At 39.0% G+C, this 27,286-nt stretch overlaps 1 protein-coding gene across 3 annotated transcripts in view; it reads left to right on the forward strand.

The window, feature by feature from the left end:
• Positions 1 to 27,286, forward strand: part of thsd7ba (thrombospondin, type I, domain containing 7Ba) — a 225,895-nt gene that overhangs the window by 147,320 nt on the left and 51,289 nt on the right. For all 3 annotated transcript variants that reach the window (XM_074659769.1, XM_074659768.1, XM_074659770.1), the window contains 4 exons: positions 1,778 to 1,893; positions 3,506 to 3,638; positions 5,227 to 5,330; positions 16,718 to 16,909. In XM_074659769.1, coding sequence (XP_074515870.1) covers positions 1,778 to 1,893; positions 3,506 to 3,638; positions 5,227 to 5,330; positions 16,718 to 16,909 — 545 coding nt within the window. The remainder of the gene's footprint in view (positions 1 to 1,777; positions 1,894 to 3,505; positions 3,639 to 5,226; positions 5,331 to 16,717; positions 16,910 to 27,286) is intronic.

A 27,286-nucleotide genomic window follows, 5' to 3' on the forward strand; every position in this document is an offset into this window, starting at 1 on the left:
TTGATATATTATCAATGAACTTGATATATGTTAGCAAATGAATTATTTATGTGCGAATCTAGCAGACACGTTAATTGGGATAGATTCCAATTAATACCTGATGCTTATTTTTTTATTCCGAATTCACAAAGGTGGTCGATAAACATGTCCCCTGCAGACTTCCAAAAGTTAAGGAGACATTTACCTTGGATCAACTCTGAACTCAAATCTCTTTTCAGGAAAAGGGATAAAGCTTGGGCAAAATTTTGTCAGAGGGAACATGTTGTGAGAAATATCAGCAATATTGGTGTTTGTTTTAGGAACAACGAGATTATACATCTCAAGGGCTTCATCCTGATGCAATGAATTTGACTACAAATTGACTGCATGGAGCAACTTAAAGGGTAACTTCGGTATTTATCAACCTGAAATTGGTCGGCAGCCGCTAAACGGGCTGTAATGTAATCGCTTAGGGCAACCTGGCATCAATCAATTTACGTCCACTAAAAGTGCTAGTTTTTGCCGCTGACAGGCTCAGGTTGTTACAGAGAGAAATAAAATGCTTTTCTTACCTTTCGCTTGATGTAGTCTGTTTGTCACTGTGTGTCTCGCTCGGAGAAGTCTCATCTCTCTCAATCATCTAAATATTCATCCGTGGCATTTAAAATCTTTTAGATAACACTAAGCTACTCTTTCTGTACTCACCGGTGTCCTGTGACACTCCTCTCTCCACTCTCACTCACGTTTCCACCGTTATCTTCCGGCAACAAGTCACATGACACAATAACAACCAGAAAGGTAAGAAGGGTCCTTTCCATAATGTTGTCAGACACTTATAATAACAATCTGAGTCTGTCAGTGGCAAAAACAAGCACTTTTAGTGAACGTACGTTACGGTGCCAGGTTGCCCCAAATGATTACATTACAGCTCGTTTAGTGGCTGCCGGTTACAGCGCCCTCCTTCAATACTGGACCAATTTCAGATATTGTTGTCCCCATTAGTCACTTAAACACAAAAAACTGAAAATAGGGTCCAGGTTGAGAAATACCGAAGTAACCCTTTAAGCATTCATTTGGATTCATTTTGCTCTTTTTTGGTCTCCACCAACTCCTGAGACAAATATCTGTCCCTTCAGTTTTTAACACGCTTCCCTTTTTTCACCAGACAGTCGCTAACATGGTCTGTCTGTTGTTTGGTGATGGGCTGCTAGTATATTGTGGGTTTGTCAGAGCTTTTTAGCTGAAAAGAGATTACTTCTGTGGCTGAGGAGGAGGCTGATGAGAGCAGAGTTGCGGGGTGGAATAAAAGCATCTCGTAGAGCCGAGATGAACTGCAGAGCTGGGCGATAGTTCTCTGTGGGTTTGTCACTACGAGCCACCCCTTTCACATTATACATAGTGTATATGATCCATTGTTAATATAAAACATGTTTATTTGCGCTGCTTTAAGATAATTGGGTTTTAAAAGTGTCAAAACATTATTAACCGTAAAATGCAGGCACATTGTGCGCTTGGATGGTGAGAAGCTTTTTCTTTTCATAGAGGAATATTTGTACCCTGGGAGGCAACTGAATATGTGAGAAAACTGTAATTTTTTATATTTATCCACCTTTTTTTCCTGAGCGTGCAGGCAGAGGGATATGTAATCAATCATGTTTTCTGTGGGGAGATGTGTGATGTCAAGGACAGGGCAGTTGTTTCACTGCACTGTCCTGTTAACAGCGAGACTCAGGACATTTATCATTCATCGCCTGGGGGATGGAGAGAATTTAAGCCTGCTGTTTGTCTGCATGTTTAGGTGTTCAGATTCTGCTCGCCCAGGAACCGTCCGACCCTGTTTGCTCCCCTGCAAGAAAGACTGCATTGTGACACCCTTCAGTGAATGGACGGCCTGCCCATCAACCTGTATGCAAGGTAGCTTTTCTCATGAATTTCTATTAACTCTATTTAGCAATGCCTGTCAAATAGCTCCGCAATCTTTTAGAGAACCTCCTGTAACTATTGCTACAACAAGCACACATCTTTTAACCAGGAGACCGGTGTTGGAGACCGGTGTTTTGTTTTGTAAGTTACGTTAGTTTCGTTTGTGACATGTTTTCCGTACTTATGTGAAGTTGTTGCCGTACGTACTTTACTTAGATTACACACTTATTTTAAGCCCAACCATGATGTTTTTCCTAAACCTGACTATGTGGTTTTGTTGCCTCAACCTAACTACAGATGTAGTTTTTTTCACGTGGTGTGCAAATGACACTCGAAAAGCCTCATATGCGTCCTCATGACACGCGAAATGTCCGTGTAATGTTGTGCTTTTTAACCGTGTTCCCGTGAGACCGGATTAATCGCTAACTAGTGACAGGAGGTTTTGTAAAAATAGCTACAATTTTGTAAGGACAAAACTAGTAATGTATAGTGTTAACCTTAATAGCATTACTTATTTAGAAAAAATATATATTTTTGTTTGAAAAAGTCCTTGTTTGCCCTTAAACTAGAGCTAAAATGATTAGCCAGTTAATTGATTTGTCAATTGAGAAAAAAATCAATGACCAACAATTTTGATAACTTATTAATTGTTTGTTACTGGTTTTCTATTAAAGTAAACTAAAAACAATCTTTGGGTTTTGGACTGCTGTTCAGACAATAAAAATAAAAAATTCAATTGCATTTCTGGAAATTGATTATTTTCCAAAGTTTTAAAGAACAAACGGTTGATTGATAAATTGAGAACATAATTGGCATATTTATCCAAAATGAAAATAATAGTTAGTTGCAGCTTTGCACAATACCTAATTAAATTGTTTTATATAGTAACAGTATCAAGACATAGTCTGAGGAAGGTCTCCTAAGACATGAGGCACATATGCTATAGTATTACAATGCCACCAAGGCTTAGTAAAAATTTAAATTGTTGCCGTACAAATGTGCTCTCCCATGATGTCTCTAGAGTATTCAATGATTACATTTAAGTGTAAATGACAGTGTTAACTGTCCATTACATTAAGCTGACACATCAAGAGGAAAATGGAATTTTAATGGGTTTCAATATGTGTACTGTAAGTATCTTGGAAATCAAAAAGTGTGTAATTGTTTTTAAAAGAATCGAGCCGGCCTCTCGTCTCTGTAAATATGCTGTAGTCCATTGGGCCCGCTGATGATGTAATCACTTTCTTAATTGCACCATTTTCAATGTTTAGTAATTAGTGTTGTGTAATGAGCCTTGGAGCGTGAGCCAAATGAAGCCATTACAGTGTGGTGTGTCCGAAAAACAGACTGCAGTGAAGTGGAGGACATCACAGCCACAAGGGCAAGCTAATCAGGATACGATCAACTTCCAGATATTACACTGCACCGGTGATAGTGTGTCGCTATTTATTTGGTGTCCCAGACATTATGTGTCAGCCGTTCGTCTCCGTATCATTTTACTTCCTCTTCCTCCTGGAAAAAACATTCACTTAAATACAACTGTGCAACTAATCTTCCACCGAACGCAGCTTATTTTGTGAAGATTGTGTTTCATGTTCAACAGAAAATACAACTGCCGCCACACAGTCTCGATACCGAACCATCATTCAGAGATCTGCTAATGGAGGTCAAGAGTGCCCCGACACGGTGTACGAAGAGAGAGACTGTGAATCACTTCCTGTGTGTCCCGTGTATAGGTAAAACCGGCATTCATAACCATTTTCCTTTCCTATCCAACGATACGGGCATCTGCTGTATAATAGCACAGGGGGAGAAGGAAGTGCAACCCAAGGGTGTATTATTGTTATGAAGTACTTGAAATGTCTGCATGTGCTTTTATAATGGCATAAACATGCTGCTTACAATGCAATGTCAATTTCTTTAAACATGCATGCTGTGCTCAATGAGACTCATTTTACTACAGCAGAAAAAAAGCACATTCAGATAAAAATGTTTGTTTAACTCTTAAACATGAAGTCACACCCAATACCAAAGTTATTGACTGAGAGCTGTAATAGTTATTGGTTATTCAAAGTTAGATAAATAACATTGCATAATATGTATTTGGCATATTAGTCAAGGACAAAATGCTGAATCTAAACAAAAGTATGACATGACAGGCTACCAACACTGAGAAGCTTTGCCAATTGGACACAATGCATGGCTGTTTTGGCTGTATACTGAAGTTCACATAAAACTTTACAATATGGTATTGAGGTATGCTTGAGTTCTGCTTTTACGTGATTAGAGAAACAGTTCGCAGCGTTGGTGTCCTGTGAGATCTACAAATCTCTCAACAGCTTTTCATGAAAACCTGCTGTTTTCAGTAGACTCTTGATGTTGCTAACCAATAGTATTGTCCAGTTAACACATTAGAATATGTAAATTTGGCATAAATCCAATAAAGAGAAGTCAGACTGTTTAAAGGGAACAGATTTTTTTTTAAACTTTAATCACAAGGCAGTTGACACCATTTTTTATTGTGACCTCATGGCGAATTCACACCAGAGTAGCAGCAAAGTGCGGCCTGCGGCAAGCTTCAGTGCAATGTTATTGAAACCTGCAGCTGTTTAGCTGCACTAAAAGTTGGGAAAAGTTGAACTTTTTAGTGCCTAAGTGCGGCCAGAGAATACCGGCAGCCAATTAGTGAACCGATCCTGTGACTCCTGTTAAATGTTGACCTATGTCAAAAGAATTTCTTCCCACCTGAAACACTTGAACAAGCCTCCCGGCTGTGGAAAAATTTAATTATCGCGCTGAGCCGCATTTCGCCGCTGCCTGGTGTGAATTTGGCATTACAATAAGGAATGCAACATTTGTAATTTACCATGTTTTATTTTGAAAAGTTATGAAAAAATAGGGAAAATAAACAAAAAGCAATAGGGCATCAGTCTCTACCTACCTTTTAAACTTTTTACCAACATTCCACAAATAATCCTATATATTACTGTATACCTGTTAATGTAAATGCAATTTCACAGTATATAATCAGTGGAGAGGTTGACATTCAAGCAGCATAACAATGACATGTTTCCAGCAGTGTTCTCACCAAATACCAATCAAGTTAGCAATTTGGCTTACACAAATTTAATCACATTATTTTTTATTTTGATTACAGTAGCAGTGATAACAAACTGTATGTGTTCCTGCCTATATGGAGGTTGCATGTTGGCTGCATGTGGTCCAGACCAACAATTATAAATCAAACACAGAGCAGAATTGCCTGTGGTGTAAATGAAGCTCCAATAACACACTAAGTCTGTCTGTCTCTGTGTTTCCACACAGCTGGAGGACACACAAGTGGCACAGCTGTAGTTTGGTTCCAGACTCGGTTCGACGTGGGTTGTCCGGACCAGCAGAAGCCTGTGGAGCTGGTTTAGAAACACGAGGCAAGTGATTTCTTTCTTTCCTGACCCATTATATCCTCTACACTTGTCAGCAGCTGTGATATCACCATTTAAAGCTCCGCTCCTCCATCTATTTACTCCCCTTATTTAATGAGACCTAATAACCCTTTCAGAACTGCTACTTTAACAAGCAAGTGATGGAAACATAAAAGACGGAGGCAATTTGTCCAGAGGGTGTAACGAGATGAACCTTTTCAGTCTGTTGTCTTGATGATCTCATCACAGAGCTGGTTTCTTATTAATGAATGCAGCAAGTCAGATGGCATATTAGCAGCAGGTTGACAGAAATAATCAGCCTTGTTACACACAACGCACACATTAAATACAGACGTGTGTGGATGGACTCACACAATAAAGTTTTAAAACTTGTTGGGCTCACACAACAGTGCTCCTCCAATAGAGTTTTCTGTGATTTATGGTCGCAAATTAACAATGAAAATAAACTGTCAGAGAACACAATCCATTAATAATGAAAAGCCAAAAACAGAAATTATTCCTAATTCACAGAAATAAATTTAAATGAACTGTCACTTGTGACTTGTGAACAGTTTTAAGTGAACCTCGTTTCCCCCAAATGGATACAAATATTTAGACAAATGTTCCAACAAATGTTTTCATTTCTACAGATGAATGCACATGTAAAATCTCTCGGTGCAAAATATCAACACATAAGGTGCACTGGACGTGCCTTTGTGAACGGGCATTTATTATTGTGCATTTATTCTGTAGTTGCTTTTGCAACATTTTTCTAGGTGAATGTGAATTGTTGGGATAACAACCCACAGTAATATACAGTCACTAATCTAGCTGGCTGCAAATGCTGTGGTGTGGCTTTAGTCAATGCTTTGTATACAGTATACATATATACATTGTAGATTTGCAATATATATTAATATAATGATATTGATACACTAATACAGATATCACAATTTGTTCTATTGATAGTTGTTTGTCATATATCAGCGTCTGTACTGAATAATGTATCTGACTATGTTATTTGTATACTGGCTAGTTTTGCTGTTATTTGAATATAATTAGCTATTTTTTTAGGTAATTTGCACAGATTCAAGATAATTGAGAGGTTTAGTCTTCCTTCTTTTAACTCTGGAACAGTTTTTTGTCTGTCTCCTAACAATTTTGTTGCGGATTACTTTGTTTTTGACGTATCACAAATACTTTTAGTAACGATTGTCCTCGTAAGTCCGTGTAGGAGATCGGGGTGGTGGATGGGTCAAACAAACACACGTCTGTCACCCAGGACGCCGCTGTTCGTGTTCCGTGTGAAACAAATAGTGAATGTATTCTTATTCTAATTTACGTCTGTAGCTTAATAAATTAACTAAACAAACGTAGTTATTTTACGCCAAACCAATGATCTTTTTTTTTACTACACCTAACAAAGTGCTTTTGTTGTGTTTTGTTTCAATTTACAACAATGTTTAAAACTATTAAAAACTGCGACCAGTCCAGGAGAAATTATGTTTCCCTTGAGAAGTAATAGAGAATGCAGTTTAGCTGTGTGGGAACGTAATTTTTTAGGTGAAAGGGTTGAAGCTGACACTCCAAAAAAACTTAAAAACTTAACTTTTTCATGCCATTCCGGGTATATTTTCCTCTTAAGTTATTCAACTTAATATGATGTGTTGTTGATGTTTGTTGGCTGTATTATGATATAATCATTACTATTGGTAGCATCCCTGTGTTCACCACACCTAATTGATTGTGCTCTGTGAACGTTTGAATGGGTTTTCTGGAATGTGCAGATTCCTGTTTACTGTCCTTCATGAACAAGTGCGTTTCTCTGAGTGTAGTTGTGAAAACGACTGCCACTGGCCCAAATCGTTAAAGAGCCAGAGTGTTAATTGGATCATTTCAGACTCGTTTAGAGGAGAGCAAATGTCCCAATAAATCCCAGAAACTGGCTGTTCTATCTAATTTACTGATGTGATTCAAGTCAAGTTTTCAGTGGCATTCTGTGCCGCCCCAAGAACCTTCCAGCATTTCTGCTCTCACCGTTGCTCACTTATACTAGGTGGTATAATTATGACTGACATTTCTCAAGTGAATTTCTATGACTTTTTTGGTGAGGATGGGGAAAGCGTGTGTAGCGTTCCCAGGTTAAGAGCAAGCCTCATTGACCTTTAGAGCTTCCTATTTGAATATGATTAGAAAATGACTAAGTTAAATACCTGTGACATTTGAAAAAGTGAAGTATGGGTTTGGAATTTGCAGTCTGTAGAAATACTGGATTTAAATATAGAGTTGCAGCAAGAAAGACTCTATCCAGGGTTTACTTTCACTCAGTGGAGGGCTGAAACAATTCAATGAAAAGGACACATAAATGTCACATTGGGGCATAATTAGGGCACAATAATTGGGAATATGGCCATACGAGGGGCATGGGGCCATTGGATAAGGGCATATCAAAATTTAATGACAGCAAGTTTCAGCAGGAGTTTCTCAATTATGTTACTCAAGGACCTTTAAAGATGCTGCATTGCCGCGAGAGAGCTCTTTATATGCTATCATCCACCCACACTCAGAAAGTAGAATTTAATCTGATTTAGATAACATTACCACTTAAGATGCAGCTTTATTTCATTTTATTGTGTTCATGTAATTACTCTTGCAGTTTCCATGTAATGAAGTCCAATTACACATTATGCTTATTCTAGGACTGTCGGTTAAATATTTTTAATCACTATTAATCTCATGATTGTCAATAGTTAATTTTGATTAATTGCACATTCTTTTTATCTGTTCAAAATGATTTGACAAGTATTTAATACTCTTATCAACATTGGAGTGGGCAAATATGCTTGCCTTATGCAAATGTATATATATATTTATTATTCAAAATCAATTAACAACACAAAACAATGACACATATTGTCCAGAAACCCTCACAGGTACTGCATTTAGCATACAAAATATACTCAAATCATAACTCGAGCCCAACAGGCAACAACAGCTGTCAGTGTGTCAGTGTGCTGACTTGACTATGACTTGCCCCAAACTGCATGGGATTATCATAAAGTGGACATGTCTGTAAAGAGGAGACTCGTGGGTACCCATAGAACCCGTTTTCATTCATATATCTTGACAGCAGAGGTCAAGGGACCCCTTTGAAAATGGCAATGTCAGTTTTTCCTCGCCAAAATTTAGCATAAGTTTGAAGCGTTACTTAGCCTCCTTCCCGACAAGCTAGTATGACATGGTTGGTACCAATGGATTCCTTTGCCCATTTGCGTTAACGCGTTATTATCGCGTTAACTTTGACAACCCTGCCTTATTCATTTTCTATTTTCCCTTTTTTGAACACCTCTTGCTTTTCTGTTTTGCCGTTTGAAATTCAGATTTCCTTAACATGACTTTCAGTGACGCTCATAATATTCAACACTGTCATGTTCCATGCAGTTTCAATATTCACATCCTGTGGGAAGGGTGTGTGAGATGGTATCTGCTTCAAATATTCCTCTTCATCATTCATCATTGAGAAGCTGAATATGAACAAACAGGTTGTGCAGCATTATCATGTCAAACATTCGTCCTGTTCTACTGCAAAATATAGGTCACCTTCTCCTCTGCATTTTCCTTCAGTTGCATCTTGTGGTGACTAATGTCTAAGTCTATAAACTTACACATGTTATGTTGACTATTTTTAAAGCCATAAATGATTAAATGTTATATATACAGTACTAACATAGCACTAAAAAGTCTCTGGTGCATTTACATCAACTGTACTTTCATTAATAAACCATTATTTTATAATACAATATTTATTAAATTAATTAATAAAGCATGTATTGCCTTATAATTTACCCCGCATATTTCCCAATGTCAGCCGTGATCAGCCCTGGCCATCCCGTAGAGGATAAGTAGGTATAGATAATGGATGAATGGTGGAATCAACAGATTTGTAAATGACTATACGGTCTTATTATATGAATAAAACATTCACAAATGATTTAATTGTGAATAATTACTACACATTAACATTAAATGTTGGTATTATTTAATCCTTTTGATCCTATCCTTGAGTGTTACATGGTAAAACATGATAAAGACGTAGTCCTACCTTTTAGCACTGCTACTGTGTAATATTTCTTTGTCTTCTGGCCATAAACAGCCAATGAAAGTGTTTGCTGTCTGACTGCAAAGACATTTGCTGCGACTCTGTGAGTCACAGCTCAGACAGGCTGGTTTCAGAAGTTGCTAGAAACTCAGTTTCCACAGATTTCCTCGAGACCCTCTCTTCTCTGCTCCTGCCTTTGTACATTCATACAACTCGGGATAGCTCCAAGCTCTAAGCCCGTTCTCATTCCCAGGGCGTAAAATATCGACGCTTTGTCACTGTTGGCGTGTGATGCCGATGCACAAGGCACCCTTTAGCGTCTGTATGAGACACACCGTGCTTTCAAGAAACTACAATGGAAACCCATCCGCGGCAATATGAAACACAAAGAGAAAGTGCGCCGGGAGTATGGTGACATAGTTTAAAGAGCAAAAAAACACACACTGGGTGGGCGGACGGGGAGGTGGATGGGTTCAACAAAGATAGGGCTTTCATCCAGGAGACCGCTGTTCATGACCCGTGCGTTAAGTTTCACTTTCATTTTACAAATAGCCCAATCATGATTTTTTCCCCCTAAACCTAACTAAGTGGGTTTGTTGTCTAAACCAAGTGTTTTTGTTTGAATTCACAATGATAAGCACGTGTATGCAACCAAAAGTGACATCATGGGGTCTGACAAAGCGTCCGTATGTGACGGGTTGGGATGAGAACGTGTTGAGACATCATCTAGTCCAGGGGTTCTCAACCTTTTGTAACTTAAGGCCCACTTCTGTTTGCCAAAAACTTCCAAAATAAATAAGGAAAGAAAACATAACATGACAGAAAAAGGAGAAAAATAAACTGGGTTGTAAATATGTGTTATGCCACTGTCAGCTGTAATGACCAAAATAAATTTTGAATCCAAATTGAATGTATTCTGGCTGATATATCCTCACCACATTTACTGGCACAGGGTCGTCTCCCACATCGCTATCGTTTAAAAAATGATCCATTTTGTGTCAATGCATCCGAGGGAACAGTGGCGAAACACGTTTTTCTCTCCCTGATCAAGTTTCATTACGTTACGATATTATAGCGATTATTTGGACAACGATACGATATTTGTTGTTATCACAATTCAGGCACCTGCGATTGATATGAAACAATATTATATCCATATTAAACACAATCAGTTACATTTATACCAACTCACTAAAAGCAAATAAATATGATTTGACAGTTTTATTACTGGGCTCTGTAGTAAGGGGGTGCGCTTGGACAGGAATAGTGACACAGACGTGCCATGGGAATTTCAAAATAAAGGCGTATCTTAAAGATGATATGTATTGATGTTTTCACATTAAATCGATGATATTGCATCGTTGATCATTGAATCGATGTATCAATCCAGATCGATAAAAACCCCTAGTAACTGGTCATTGTGATTATGCATTTTAATTTGACTTATTTTTTATTTATGTGAATTTTTGAGTACATTTACATTTAAAAATGGCTGGTTTTGTAAATTACCAAAGATGATTATTTTGAATTTAATTTAACCATTTGGCAGTATCTCCGCGGTTCACTGGTTGAGAATAGCTGCTCGAGTTGCTGCTCAGTGCACATCCGTATTAACGTATCCATTGACTTTGTTTGTTTGCTGCGTCCAAATTACTCTGAATAAACACATTTCCCACATTTGCTATGGAAATTGGGGTTTGCATCTACATGAAGTGGTGGATTTAAATGCATCAAACCATACACTTTATATCATGTGTATTTCACTGAGCTTTTGGTCGACAATATTGTTTCACATAGATTGTTGTTAATTACAAGTATATTAGTTTTTGTATTTTGCCTCATTCTGGCTGAACTAACACTAACTGAGAGGCAACGCCAGGCACACAGCCACTGCAGAAACTTGTTTTGTTTTCCTTGAGGAAAGCATCGTTCTGGTTGCCAGGTTGGCATTCCTGGGAGAATTACTGTAGAGGAATGTTGGTGGGAAATTGGAAGCTTTAGTAGAAGTACTGTACAGCCCTGGGAAACTGGTACAGTAGATGGCTAGTGGATAGCGTTGATGGAACACTCAGTTGCAGAACAGTTAAATTAGCAACCAGGGAATTTCAGCCCAGTCAGGGCCAGTCAGATTGCTGGATACATTAGCTCAGGCATGTACGGCATGCTTCAGAAATGCATGCGACTGGGGTTTGTGTTTTACAAATCCAATATGCCCTTGGCTTGAGTAAATGCTTCCTCCCATCTCAGTGTGTGTTTCTGGCCCCATGTCAGATGCAAGGCTGTATGTTGAATAAATGCAAATGTCTGACCAAGTGAGGTGAAGGGTTGTGGTTCATACGCTGACCCGACATACGAGAGTTCACGGATAAGAGGCGTTATTAAATAAGACAAGATTTGAGAAGATGAATCCAATCTTGCCAAAAGGAAATAAGCTTCCACTAAATAGAACAGGCAACCCTGAAAAGCCTGTATAAAGTTTTAGCTGATAACTTGGAGAAGGCAGTAAGCCAATGGATTTCACGCTAACTACAACACACTGTGTCTTAATTCAGCCAAGTTGTGGCTCGTAACCAGCTGGATGTGTTTTACCCCTCCCTGAGAAGAACTGGAACTGTTTTGAGAAATTATTCAATAGAAAATGAGTCATGTTGATCTTTCGCTGCAGGAAAAATGTGACTTAACGGCCATAATGAATCCAATCCACATTTCTCTTCACAAGGCATCGCTTAGAAGAACATTATATAAGCAGTATGAATTAACATATATACATTCTATTTGATGGGAGGGGTTTAAAGTGGATAAAAAAAAAAAACTAGTGTTGAAAGTAATGATAGAAAATGTAATATGTTCTGAGGCATATTGATTAAACGAGTGCAGTGCCTGTTTAGAACGGGCCTAATGCTTGGCCTCTGGTGTTGCTGCTTGCAGCATTCTGGAGAACTGCTCATACAAACCACTTCACACTCGACACTGCGCTTCCTTGAGTCCTGAGCAATAAGTGCGTCACAAATCTGGTTCACGAGAAACAAGACTTGGTCAAAACTGAGGATATGAATGGACCGTGTATGGTCAGTCTGGGAATTTGTGGCTACATTTTTATACAAATAGTCAGTGGTCAACTTGGGCCTTGGGATCCCCAACTAAAAGGGTCCCAAATAGATTAATTATGCTGTTAAGATATGAAAAGTATTGAATTACGTTACCGTTCTAACTCGTACCCCGAAATAAGGCCACCAAAGCACTTCAAAAATATGCAACTCAACTGTATATTACTTATCTTGTACTTCTACTTAAGGGGAAAACATTGTAATACTACATTTACCAGACAGAGAAATGCAGAGACTTTAACTATGCAGTATTAATAGTTGTACTATTAAGAGTTAATAGTTTGACTTCAGAAAAAAAGTTTTGAGTGACCTTTTTCTTCTACCACTGCCTATACCAACATTCACAGTTGGAGAAAAAGTAGAGCAAGCTGCCCTACCTGGGGCCCCAAATCACTAAATCTGACCCTGAAAAATTCACCCTGGTCGCGGTTAGTCGCAGTCAGAAACATCGGTGAAAATAACTTAGTGGAAGTCATTTCCAAATAGGTGTGTTAGTCGCTTGATTTGACTTAACCACTGTGGTTATAAAGTAGAGCATGGATTTAACAATCAAGGTATTTTACTGGCAGTAACGTTACCAGTGTTAGTATCAAGTCTTACAGCGGGGAAATACAGTCTTACGAGGGGAAAAAACGCTCCCAAGTTGAGGTACACTCATGGTCACACCGGTGAAATACACTCTGGTTGGATTCTGCCAATTGTTAAGTTGATCGGTTGAGCTGTTCTCGAAATATGCGAAGGACATACCCACATACAGGCACACAGACAGACAGGGATTCCTTGCTTTATAGTTAGATGTGATTTTCTTTAAAGAATGTCCTCAAAGTCTACAACATTGCCACAGAAAAGATCTTAAAAATCTGGACCGTGACAATCCTCTTCAAAGCGTGTCCTTTCAGTTCTCCCTCAGAAGTATTCACCTTTCTAAGTAAGTGTATAATTAAAGATGACCCCTGTCAGTGGCGGAGATACTGTGACAAAAATTGTTAACATCTGTGAGAGGAGATGATGTGAAAGGCCACACAAATGGGCTCGGGCAACCAGAGGATGAAACAATTATGTTAAAAATGGATGGCTCCCAGTTCAAAACCAGAATGTCAGTACTCGCAGTGCTGGGCGTTGCTAATAAAAGATACTGGAGATGACAGAATGGGGTTGTGACTGGGGTTGGGTTGGGAACACCATTCAAGGTAAATGGACAGAATTAAATGCCAACAGGGATGTATAATTATTCCCACGGTGGAAGGCTAATTGGACTAAATACTGTAGCAGCTGTTAATGATTCGTTGGTTATCAAACAGGTTTGTTAAAGGAAATATAAGATTCATCTCATCATAATATCATCACTATTTAACCTAAACACGTACATTGCAAAATAAAAGGTTGTTTTTTTATCGCTGTGATTGTGAATGTTACACAAACGCACTTTAATAATAGCTCCCATCTCCCTTGTGATGCTTTTGTAGAGGCCTCACATGCAAATGACCATCCCACACATCCTCAGCAGACATATAGAAACCCAACAGCTTTTGTCAGAGGGCAAAATTTAAAAGTCAAATAGAAATCAATCGAATGGATTAAAGGCATGTTTGTATAACTGTGAATCCTCAAAGCCGTTGGGGGAGGAGAAGTTTCCTTTACTGGTAACATTGCCTCTCAAATCCCACAGTGTCCATATGAGACAGCAACGCATTTTAATATTGTAATGTCCTGTGTAGAGTCTATCTGCTCCAATTTCTTGTTTCAACTGCTCCTGTCAAATCAGTGCCAACTATCAAAGCTAAAAAAAATCCTCCCTCTCTCTCCTCAGCCAGCAGACTGCTGGAGCATCCACACACTTACTCATTTGTTTTTTCTTCTTATCTAATTCATGTAATTAACTCATAATATAGGTTCATCACTATTTTTGAGGTTTCTCATTTATGTTGCTTCCCTTTAAGCTAGGGCTGAGCCGCTGTTTCAACACTCACTTAATGATTATCCACGCAAACATTCATGCCAGGAACCATGCAGACTGAAATATCAGTGTTGGAAATTACGGAAGTCATTCCTTTCCCATCTTATGGGTCTGCTGATTAGTGTAATTCAAATGTCTTTATCTGGGGAGTATTTGCATTAAGTGTGCAACCTGATTACGCCATTACTGCCACTGTTCACATCCTGCATGCACGTTGCATTCGTTATGTCATGTGTGTGTTCTTGATCTATATTTCAAGAACACTGTCAATTTCCTTTAGATTGCCTCTGTAGAATAGACATATAATATCTGCATACTAATGAAGGTCCCTGTTACACCGGTACTGCATAATGTCTTTGCTTTTCTGTTTTTTCTTAAGATATTTGTGTGAATATATAAACAGTTTCTTATCGATGCACCTTTTAACTTAAACATCATTTAATATTCAGTTTATTATAGCAGGATGTTGAGCAATACATATACTTTTTTTGTTTTGTGATGTTGTAATTAAGGATGTAAGAAAATATATCTGAAAATATTGAGTATTGTGATATTATGTTTTGTGATACTGTTTCGATTTTCAAAAACACTGTATTGATTTTTAATTAACAGTTTACATGCAAAGATGAACTCAGTCAATACTTTATTTCATTTTCAAAGAGATGCGTCCTCTCAGTGTATGTGCCCTCTCAAAGTAGTGCAATGATGTTGGATGTTACAGGGACTGTGATGAATACAAATGCAGATCTCACTGTTCTAGATAGATAGATAGATAGATATATGTACTTTATTGATCCCAAATTGGGAAATTCTTGATAAAATTAACTTTTTTTACTCAGATTGTATGCATATGGTGGTTTGTTTTTTATACTATGACAAATCGCAATATACCGCCTTACTTACAGTATCGCAACATATTGAATCGTAACCCCTGTATCATGATACGTATCGTATCTCCAGATTCTTGCCAATACACAGCCCTGGTAATAATTGACTCAATTGTCTATCAAGCAAAACCTCCCTTTTGATGTCTCAGACGCTGGTCTTATTTTGACAAAAAAAAAAAGACTAATGCATCTGCACTGTGTCTCAGCATTTAATAAAGTATGCTGCTTGGTCTGATGAAAGCACCATAAGGCTCAACACGCAAGCTACAAACACAAAGGATCTAAATTTCCAGCTCTGAAAGGATATTTAACCAGTTTGATTTCACCAAAAGCGATGAAGCATCTTGCTGCAGATTAGATAATTCTTGGGGGGATTACATGTTCATTTTGTTAGCTACTGTAGGAGAATCACAGGAAAGGTTTTTTTCTATTTCAAAAAAAGAACAAGAACAATTTTCCTGTTTTCAAGGCAAGTTGAGGTTCTGATGTACCTCTCATATTGATCCTGTCTCCTGTTCTCAACTTGCATTTAAGTGTATACTGTTTTTTCTCCCTTAACTACTGCTAGCTCTGTCTTTTCTGACAAAGAGTGGCCTTTCTTCTCTGACAGTTTTTCATTTTGATGTAAGAGATATAAAAGGATTGCCAAAAACGTGTTCAGGGGTATTTTCCAAAGTTATCAAAAGCAGCCACGTGGGACTGAAAGTCTGCTTGCAGTTAATTGAGAGCTACATCAGGTGTTTAGTAACAGAAATAACCCATCTGGTCTCGCTGTGTGTTCTAAGAAATTATTCTTAGTGCACACAGGCACACATTGCAGCTACAGTACTCGATTGTGATGTCCTCTTTGATCAGATACTCTGATTAGATAGTTTATACATCATTCTGGCTGAAGTATTTAGCTTTCATGTTAATCTGCTATTATGAATGTCTTGTTTTTATTCAATAAATCATAGTTGTCTGAAGAGTCTGATAAAGGTGTTGTGCTTGAAGGTTGAATTAGCATCTCACCAGATCTTAACATGAAAGCTGCGCAGGGATATTTTTTATAGCTATGACTTACGCAATGACAATTCTGTAGCTCCCTGTTCTTTGTGAGACCATTCAACGAAACATAAAAGAAATTAATAGACCCGTCCCTCCCTGTTGCTGCTCAATCAAACTGTGAATATGACCTAATGCTAAAATCAGGCTTATTCTAGCATGCATAACCATAAATATATCTGTAGGGAGATTTAAAACAACACCAAGGACTGAAGGTCAACTTGGTGGCATGGGATCTGTTATTTGTGCATTGTCTGTATAATTCGAGTGACATTCTTGCCTCCCCCCTGTGTTTGCAGGAGTCAGTTGTGTTGGGGAGAGCGGTGAGTCGGCCAATATGACAGAGTGCCTGCGATGGGCTGGCCCCTTGCCCCCTCAGATCAGAGAGTGCCGGGTGGCTTGCAAGGATGACTGCACTCTAACCGCCTGGTCCAAGTTCTCTGAATGCGCTGGATGTGGAAGCTCCCGCAGTCGCAAGCGCTCGCTCACAGGTAAAGACTCTTACTACTTTACTTCACAGATTCTGAGACACAGATATCACTCAAGGCAACGATTTCATCTTCACAAGTGGAATGATTGGACTCTTAGGTCAAGCTTTCTCTGCAGCAGGGCTATTCAGCTATATTTTCACACAGCCACATTTTCATAAAGCTAAGGGCCCAGCCCTAGTATTCTCATTATGTACAGTATGTACACTTGACACAATGAGCTAGTTTCGGATTTCTGGACACCTGCTAGCTGGCTTCAAGCCTGCGATTACAGCAGCATGCAAAGGAGGGCTTTCATCACCAATAACGCATGTGATTGACTGCTGGTTTGAAGGATTTATTGTGGCAAAATGTCCGTTATTCTCTTGTTTTTTTTCTTCAGGTTTTAAATCGTATTTATTTTTAAACAGAACTGTTTGGCGCGCCAGTCTGGCTCGATCGGCTAGCCGTAGTTGGCCCACAGGCCGCCAGTTAAAGAGACCTGCTTTGCTGTGGCCCTGAGAGCTCAACGCACTGTATATTTAGAAAAAAACACATGCAAATAGGCGCAACACAATCAAATGAAGAAACATCTTCACCATCTTAACGACACATCCGCAGCATTTAGAAAAAGCACCGCAAGAAGCTCACAACACAACCTAAACTGTTTCCAGGGGACCATAAAAAGTGATGCACGCAGCTGGGATACGCTTGTTGTTGCCATGGTTTGTGGCTTATGAAGTTATTGAAAATCAGCTATGCATCATTGTGATCGCTTGATTCAGATATTATAGTGCAGTGCCTGTTCGGTGCGCATGCCCGTCTGGAACGGGCCGATTGCTTGACAGCGTTGTCGAGAACCGCGGTATGGCTGCTTGCACCCGACAAGTGTGAAGTTGAATGGATGAACGTTCCTTGAGATATGCGAATGACCGAATGACAGTTATAATAATATAACAATATACATACATAGACAGACAGAGATTCCTTTCTTTATAGTTGGATGATGCTGCTACAGCACCACCTATTGGCTAAATGGCACCAAATTTGTCATGGTCACTCAGACATCATATCTACACATACACACAATATCACAAAGCATTCAGGAGATATGACATTTATGTAATATAAGCCCTGCGTACAGCATTTGAGCAAACTTTGAGGGATAGCTACAGCAAAACTGTATGGAACATCGACAATCTAAAAAATATTTTTCCAGCTTGGTCCAGAGATGTTTTCTTAACTTCTGTACCAAATTTTGGTGATGATTGCTCAAAATTTGTAGGAGAAGCAATGGGGGAAAAAAAGATTCGGACACAATTCCAAATTTTGATTCTTAGATTTACGGTTCAAAAGTTACAGTCTAAAACGTAATGTTCAATGTTGTAGCACCACCATCTCGTCAAATTGTACCACTTTTGACACTGCACTCAATGTGATCCCCAGCAGTACACAAGCCAAGTTTGAAGTTGATTGGATGAACGTTTCTCGAGATATGCGAAGAACACACAGACAGAGATTTGTTGCTTTATAGTTAGAAAAGCTGCAATAGTATTTGAATCATGCCATCCCAATGTTAAAATAAGCCAAAAAACTTAGCTCTTTTTCCAAAACCATTGACGGATAGCCAACTTCAATAACTTCATAATCCACAAACGGCAACAATAAGCGTTGCATGTTGCACACGTGGGAAGTTTGCCTTCAGGGTTTTCTGACAGAAATCTCAGGAAAAGATCACGGTTTGGGTTAAAATAAACCCTTTTCTGGCAGAAAGCGCTGAAGGCAACTTCTCCCATGTGCCTGCATGTTCCAGCCGTGTGCATCACTTTTTAGTGTCCCCCGGAAACAGTCTCTATTATGTTGTGAGCTTCTTGCAGGGCTTTTTCTAAATGCTGCTCATGTGTCGTCAAATTGGTGAAGATGTTTCTTCATTTGCTTCTGTCTATTTACATATGTTTTCCTAATTTGCAGTTCGTTGAACTCTCAGGGCCACCGTTATTCTCACATTTGGAAATCTCAATCCACATATTTTAACGCTGCACACTGTTTGCTGTTTATCTTGCCCTACATCTCCATCAGCCGGTGTCATTGCTCAACTAGAACAACATATTCTCGCTCCCAACTTGTCAAATACCAGTATGAGCCACAGTTGGAAACTTAAAGTAGTCACCTTGTATGCTCATTCCCAGAGAAACTCAACTACATTGCTTGATCTTCAGGGTTGTTGTCATGGCAGCATATTCTCTGTGTGGTGCACATACACTACAGTGCGACCTCTTTTCTCGTTCTGGTTGTTACTGTAACTTCCTACTGTCCCTGTAGTGTTATGTCAGGTCTAAATTAGGTCTCCCGCAGTTTGTAATCCCTTATTTCAGTGCAGATGGCAAAATCTGAATTACATGCTCTGGTTGCAGACCAGGCTGGATACTATTTGTCTTCATGAATATTTGATCCGATGCCGGAGGGGTTGTAGTAAACATGTCCTGTCTCCTTCTATAATGCTCTGAGAAGCAACACGTGAAAGCAGCCCGATCTCTGTGGTGGGTTTTATTTGGGAAGAGTGTGTGTTCATGTTCAGTAGGTCGTGATGGTCATCATTATAGTTCAGTATTTCAACTCTTTTTGTGCCAACTTTAACACTTTCTTAAATTCCTCTGTCAGGGAAAATTGATAGGGAGCGAATCCACCGTGAGTTTTAAGCTCCAGTATGTGGTTAGGGAAGTTGGCAGTTTACCAAGATGATACAGCTATGTTGAAAAGCCTCCTTGTGCCATATTGCGGTATATTCTGCGTGTCTAAACCAAAAGTCATTTTGATGCTTCAAAAGGATGTTTTACAAAATGCTGTTCAGTTATAATGCATCATGTCTCTTGGATTATTTATGCTATGAACTAAATTCATACAGAAAAACACTGGAAAATACTGTGAATGCTATAAACACAGCATCCCTCTTACTAATACATGGAAATAAGATGGGGAAATTAGCAAGATGTTCGCTCCAGACAAAGTACACAACACAAGGTTATAATTATCTAGTTTGCATAAAGCTCACCATGACAGGTGTTCCCACGTTTTGTATGTATAATTTTTGTGTTGTCATAACTCAACAGCCTCCCGCGTATCATGGCGCTTATTACCCATAACAATGGTGTGTTTACAACAAGACAAATTGAGGGCTTGAAAGGAGAAAGACATAAAATGAGCAGCCACGCCTCAGCACTGTGCTATTGTTACCTGACCCCTCTCCTACACACACACACACACACACACACAAATCATTGGATTTGTACTTAATTGGATGTTACACTTCTGACATTTGTCTCACTGTGATTGTTTGGCTTTTCCTAGAGTTTGGATGTTCTCTGTGTGTTTGACTGGTTTTCACTGATGTCCAAAATACTGTATGAACCACTTGAACTGGAGACTGTAAAATGGCACATTGGCATGAAAAAGAGCATAACCGTATGGTCCAACCATATGGTCCAATCCCAATGTCCTCCCTAAGACCTCAAGCCCTGAACCCTCAGGGACTTAACTGACATCACCTGGTAAATGGTTGAGTGTGAGAGGCTGCAAGGGCTTGGAATTGTGTAAATATGAATGGGACAGCACATTTCGGCGACATATCACGTTACCTTGACAACGCCAATTGTGGGGTTTTATTTTCCATTTTTCAATGCCTGATTTGAAGGGCCTCCAGGCTCTTCCTTTAGGAGAGAAGAGGTAGTCTTATTGTCAAATAGTAATTGAAAACACCCATCTACCGTCCTCTTTGTTTACCTTTTTTTTTTTTTTTTTTAATGCCTCCGGTCTTCCCCTGGTAACCCTGTGTTTAACATCACAAAGCTATGAATTGTGGGTATTTCCCTCAGGCAAAGTCTACAGAAATGTGGACTTACACTGAATGTCTGCGAGAGAGCCCTCATGCACTCGACGATTTGACGGTTGGACAGCCCTAAACCCTCGCGGACTTTACAGGAACGCACCTTAAAGTCCGTGAGTGTGGACATTGGGATTGGGTCTTCATGTGATATTCTATCTGTATTAGGACGGTGGCTCAGGAGTTAGCACTGTCACTTTAAAGCACAAATGTTGTGGAGTCCACAGGGCTGCTGCTGCCTTACTATGAGGAATTTGCATGTTTATCCCATGTGGGTTCCCTTCAGGAGCTCCGATTGCCTCCCACAGTCTTAAGACATGCAGATAAGATGAACTGATTATTCTGTATTGCAAAATGCAAGATGCAAATATCATTGTCTGTCTCTGTGTATCTGTCAACCAATAGACCGGCAACCTGTCCACTTGCTTCTTGCCCAATATGTGCTTGGATACTGCATACAGTAGTAGGCTCACATTATCACTTTTCCTCTTTCTTTCTGGCTGGCTAGCAGTGGACTGGGCTTATCAATGAACTTTGTATCAGCCCTATGGTAAAGTGGTCAGAGGTGCTTGTTGCTTCCCTGCTTGTTGATGAGTTCATGCTGTGATATACCCCTAAAACACTGGTTCCCAACCTGGGGGTCCCGACCCCCACTAGGGGTCACCAAAACTTCCCGGGGGGTCACCAGGCCTTCGTGATTTTAAGGGGTGTAAGACAACTTTTAAAAAAAATATATACAGTTTGCCGATATCTCAGCATAAACAGGATAAGGGCACGGTGAAGACATGAACACAGTTATATTCACAGAGCCTTCCCTCTCTGCTAAACAGCCTCGTCCTGCATTAGAAAAAAATGCCTTAAAAACAACCAAAGCGCTAATATGACAATGGCCAAGCATCAGGGAGAAGAAAACACTGACTTTGTCAAAAAAGAAGCCTATTAATTATGTATGATTGTTAAGATTAAAAAAAAAAAAAAATACATAATACAGACAGAGAATTGTATTAAAAGTCCCTAAAAATAGCCGAAAAACTCGTCTCTGATGCAACATTCACAGGAAATAATCTGCTCAGAATTCATCCAAATTGCTCTTTTTACACAGACGTTCTGCAGTTATTGTGTTCACTGTTTGGGTTCATTTATCAGCTGCTCTGTACTGTTATTGTTATGCAATGAATAGAATATGAAATATCCATAAAATGCATCACTTAGGCAGGGGTCATCAGTTTATTCAATGATAGAAAAGGAGTCCCTTATGGAAAAAGGTTGGGAACCACAGCCCTAAACCACTTAAATCACACCTTGTGACTCCTCTATAGTAAGTGAAGTGTACGCTGGAGGTTCAGGCTTCTCAGCTATAGTGACAATCACATCCTTTATAGACTGATATGATCTCTGGCTGAGGATTTGCATATTTAAAAGTGCTGCCAGTAACATTATAAAAAAAAAAAAAAAAATCATATATCGTCTTTAACTGATACCGATATGTTGATATGCTTACAATGAATAGGCTAAATGACACCAAGCCTCTTTATACCATATACCTGCAAAACACAAAATTAAGATCTCATTTTCAGCAAATACTCTTGTTTCCTATCGCAATTATGATGTCACTCCTTGTCAAGAGCTCTGAAACCTTTAACTCTGTTTGCTCTGGAAGCGTAGAGGATGCCAGTCTTCTAGTTTGATTATATTAATTATACTGACGTGTTAACATTAATAGGATACTGATTTATTGATGTCTAAATGATACACATTTATGCAGATGCTGCTGTAATTTGAATTTGACTCCTGTCAGAATGAAGGACGACTTGATTTGGACGGAAAAAATGATCCGCGCATAAATGTTTTTTATTGGTAAAGTATTGAGTTGTAGCTAATTTCGTCTTCTCAGCCAGGATGTTGGATGTCATATTGGCATTCAGACGTTAAGTTCTGTGAATTATTTCTGCCCCAGATCAGAGAGCAGAGAGTTTGTGTGTGTATCTGTAAGAGCTTAACTGCAGATAAATGGTTTAGCTACACTATCCAGCTTTGTTACTGAGCCATTCAAAATTGCTCCGACTCCCTTCTTTGTCAGAATAAGCTTTTAAGTATCTCATGTGTATCATTTTAGCCTGGCCTTTTATAGAACTACTGTAGTTCTAACGGTCAATTTGCTATAGGGAGCTGAATTTATTATATTTTATTTTACGGCTCAATTTTATCTTTGCTCTTGTGTATTCTCTACTTTATGTGTTTTGTTTCTCCTCCTAAATTGTCTGATAGTATGCTGTTATTTTATTATTTTATATTATTGAATTGATTATTTTATTTCATGTTATTAAATGTGGGGGGAAAAGTTCAGTAACAACTGAAGGTACAGCACTCGGCTGGAGTGCACAGAGAGGGTTTCTATGGGATTTGTTATGCACCTATCTCACAGTACATGGATTTTACTATCAGTTGCAGGAGAGCCGGGCTACCATAGAAAGGAGAAACTTGTTATTTTATGACATGACTGTTCTGGGAGTGTTGACTTGGGAGGCCATATATTGTAATTTGTTGACTTAGAAAATATTTGTAGCAATATAAAGTTGAATGACATTATCAGTTATGCAGTGTTAGCAATATTAGCATACTACAGATGCTCTCTTGTCATTGAATTGTCACATCTAAAGTTCCCTTTATATGTCTCTCTCCATGGTGAAAGCTACTGCACTGAAAATGACTTGGTTCTGTTAGTTAGTAGCCTCACACAGTCAGAAATTGTCTTATGTGCTCAATTTTCACAGTAAGATTTAAAGGGTCACTTTGGTATTTTTCCACCTGAACCCTAATTTCACATGTTGTTGTGTCTAAGTGACTTATGGGGACAACAATTTTTGAAATTGGTCCAGTGTTGAGGGAGAACGCTGTAACCGGCAGTCACGAAACGAGCCGCGAGGGCAAGTGAGCAGCGTAAATGTAACGTTACGTTCACTAAAAGTGCTTGTTTTTGCCACCGATAGGCTCAGATTGTTATTATAATCATTATGGAAAGAATCCTACAGAGAAATATAACGTTTTTCTTAACCTTTTGTTTGATCCGGTCTGTTTGTTATTGTGTCCAAGTCACGCTCAAGGAGAAGTCTTGTGTGAAATCTGAATTCCACATTGTCGAAATCATCTAAATATTCAGCCATGACATTGAAAATATATTAGATAACACTAAGCTACGCTTTCTGTACTCCAACACAACAAACTCTGCCCGGCCGGCGCTCGCGTTTCCACCATGGATGTATTCAACTATTCCACCGTCGTCTTCCGGCAACACGTTACCTCGCCAGATTTCAGAACGAGACTTCTCCTTGAGCGAGACTCTTTCCATAATGTCAGACACTTAGAATAACAATCAGACCCTGTCATGGCAAAAACAAGCACTTTTAGTAGATGTAAAAGACGGTGCCAACTTGCCCCAATAGCACCATATTGCAGCCTGTGAGCAGCTGCCATCTAAAGCGATCTCCCTCGATACTGGACCAACTTCAGAATTTTTTGTTGCTATTATTCAGTTAGACACAAAATCATGGTAAAATAGGGTCCAGGTTGAAAAATACTGAGTTATCCTCTAAGTCTGTAAACAAATACTCATGAATCAGTCTTACCAACTGTTAAAACTGAGCATTGCAGATCAAAATTGAAACATGATTCTGCATCAACAGTTTTCTAGAACATCTGTCAGGCTTTTAATCAGTTTTGAAAATTGGAGTCAGACCGATGACAGACAGCAAATGGAGGAACGGTTCATGTTGACATTTCCCTGAAGGGGACATCAATGATCTTTTGTGTCTATCTATTGACATTTTTGTCAGGCTAATTCACCTGTGGCCTTGCCATTCCACTGTAAACTGAAGCTCCCCCACTCAATCCACATTTGCAGATGCTTTTCAGCACACTTCTGGCAGTGTTACCGAGACAAAGACTGCACAGTATTCTTGCTGCTAATGGAGCATCGGCTCAACAAAGATTATACGGAGATCATTTTGAAAATGATGTTTAATTAAAATGCGTAATGCTAAAACAAGTTGGTTATCGCAGACTTAAATGCGGATCGTTTGCAGTGCCTGTTGGTGTATGTGGTGCTGTCGCCGGTAATGTAGTTGTCAAAGTGAAGTGATGTTGCACTGGCGCCCTACAATCAACCACCAGCAGCGGCGTAGATTGAACAGATTGTTGGTGAATTGCCATGCGATGGCAGTGAGTTCACACTCTGTGAGGAATGTTTGCAATCAGACCCACTACAGATGGGCTGCTCACTGGGCACGCAGGAGGCCGAGGACACCCAGGATCCATGAAACAAATAGGAGTGCACAAATATAGCAGTATTAGCAAAATTGCAGTGCAACCCTTTCACCAGGTTTTGTGTGTGTTGGATGTTTGTGTCTCTCTCTCTCTCCATCTGGCTCAGGTCAAGGAATTCCGTAGCACTTTTATTTCACAGAACGGAAACATGGTGTTTACGTTAATTATGACAATTACATAGCAATTTGCTTATTATTTGGGGAATGCAACTCATTAAAGCAACGCGCACTTGGGCATGTTGCAATTTTGACTGGCCCTGTTCTGTTGGGACAAGCAGGATTCATTATAGCCAAACAAAAAGAAAACAACCACAGCCAAAGCAACACAGTATGAACATATAAACAATATAATTCCAACAGGTGTTCATACATACAACAGGTTATGTCTTATTTGTTTCCTTTTAAGGCGAGGAAATTAGACTCGTCCTGCTACCTCCGGGTCTGAAAAGTGAAGCCGATGCGGAAGTACCTTAAACTTGCATTTCACATCAATTTTCACAAACATAAAAAGACATTAAAATACAGTTCACATGACAGAAAAACAAAGTATGTGTGAGGGTGTGGTAGAAGCCTATAACAGCTTGTTTCAAAACCACACCCAACAGCCATACAAAAATCACCATTTTAAATATTAATGTTCAAAAGTTTTACATATAAAAAAGTGTAAGAGTATAGTTCAATGTTTTTTTGTCAGCAGAGCATTTCTAAGTCTATAAATATCTATAAATGTAAAATATTAACAAGACCAATGAGTCTACATCCGTTCTAGCGGCTCTCTGAGGCCGTATCCTGGCAAAGGTTTGAGAACAGATGTGTTTGCCATGTTACCATCTAACATTATCTAATTAGCACCTAACACAAAGAACAGCTGAGGATGATGACAATGCCATTAGTTTTGAAGGTATTTGGTCAAAAAACAAAGTATTGATCACCAAAATTATTACTATTCATCCGTGGGTTTGGCTTTCTTTACCTTCAGTTGGTCATGCCATCGTGTTTAGGTCTTCATTTAAACATATGTATTCTAAACCCTCAGACAACGGAGAGTGTGTGTCACTCATGGTGATCTAAATATTATTTACATTCAGTCAACATTTAGGGGGAAAAAAAGAATTAGAATATTTGAATTGCATTGTGCATTGCAAAATTGTAAAACATGAAGATACATATCAAACGTTTTCATCTGCCAAACTCCAGTCCAGCCATTCGCCTGGATTCTCTCTCTCTCTACTACAGACTATGAGTTGAATGCAAATACTGCATGGATGCCAGTTCTTTTATCAACTGCATTATTTGGTTAGTGTTGACATGTACATCATGTGGCGTTGACAGTGGTAACTGTTTAATTTATTTTAAACCAATGTACTGTAGCAACACTAACATGTCGATGACAGCAGCCTATTGATAGCTGCTGAGAAACGAAGCCTCCTATATAATACCATTCAATGATGCGAAGCAGACAGTCAATCATGAATCATGAGAGAGATTTTTCAGCAGTTGGACAGCTTGACAGTTTGTATCTGTTGCTTGTCCAGATATTAAAAGTGACAGCGTCTGAGAGGAAAACACGCCTTTCAGCTGCTGTGTTATTTTCCTGCTCATGCTCATCTATTAACACTCATCAGATATAGCGGACAGGACTAATTTTTTGAAGCCTGAAGTGAACTGTATTGAGAGGTTAGCTCTATAATGGTCATAATGGAGGTCTTAATGGAGGTCTTTAGCCTGAAATGAAAAATTAATTTTCACCCTCATTAGACAAAAGCGTTGGAGCTGGTGTTTTGCGCTGTATATTTGAGATTTTAAAGAAAGAAATCACTGCTCTCAGTCCATGGTGCATCTCTCCATCCATTTTCTAATATTAATTGAATTGATGAATTAATGTTTCTAGTGTAGATATGAAAAGTAATTTGTATATATCCCTAGAAATCAATTCTTATGTAATCCACGTAATTGTGAACCAAGAAGTATACAAACGTTGCGGGAGGAGGTGGGGATGGGTCAAAAAACACCAGACTTTCCCCAGGAGAACGGTGTCCGTACACCATGTTAAACCAGAAGTCATCATTGATGTATTTGTCACGTAACTTCCATACTTAGGTTATTTGAACCCAAACCACAATCTTTTCCTAAACCTAACCAGGCTTGCTGCTGTAGTTGGTGTTACCGGTGTTACACGGTGGTCGGGCATAAAACGAT

Source organism: Sebastes fasciatus, chromosome 14, assembly GCF_043250625.1.
Source record: "Sebastes fasciatus isolate fSebFas1 chromosome 14, fSebFas1.pri, whole genome shotgun sequence".
NCBI lineage: Eukaryota > Metazoa > Chordata > Actinopteri > Perciformes > Sebastidae > Sebastes > Sebastes fasciatus.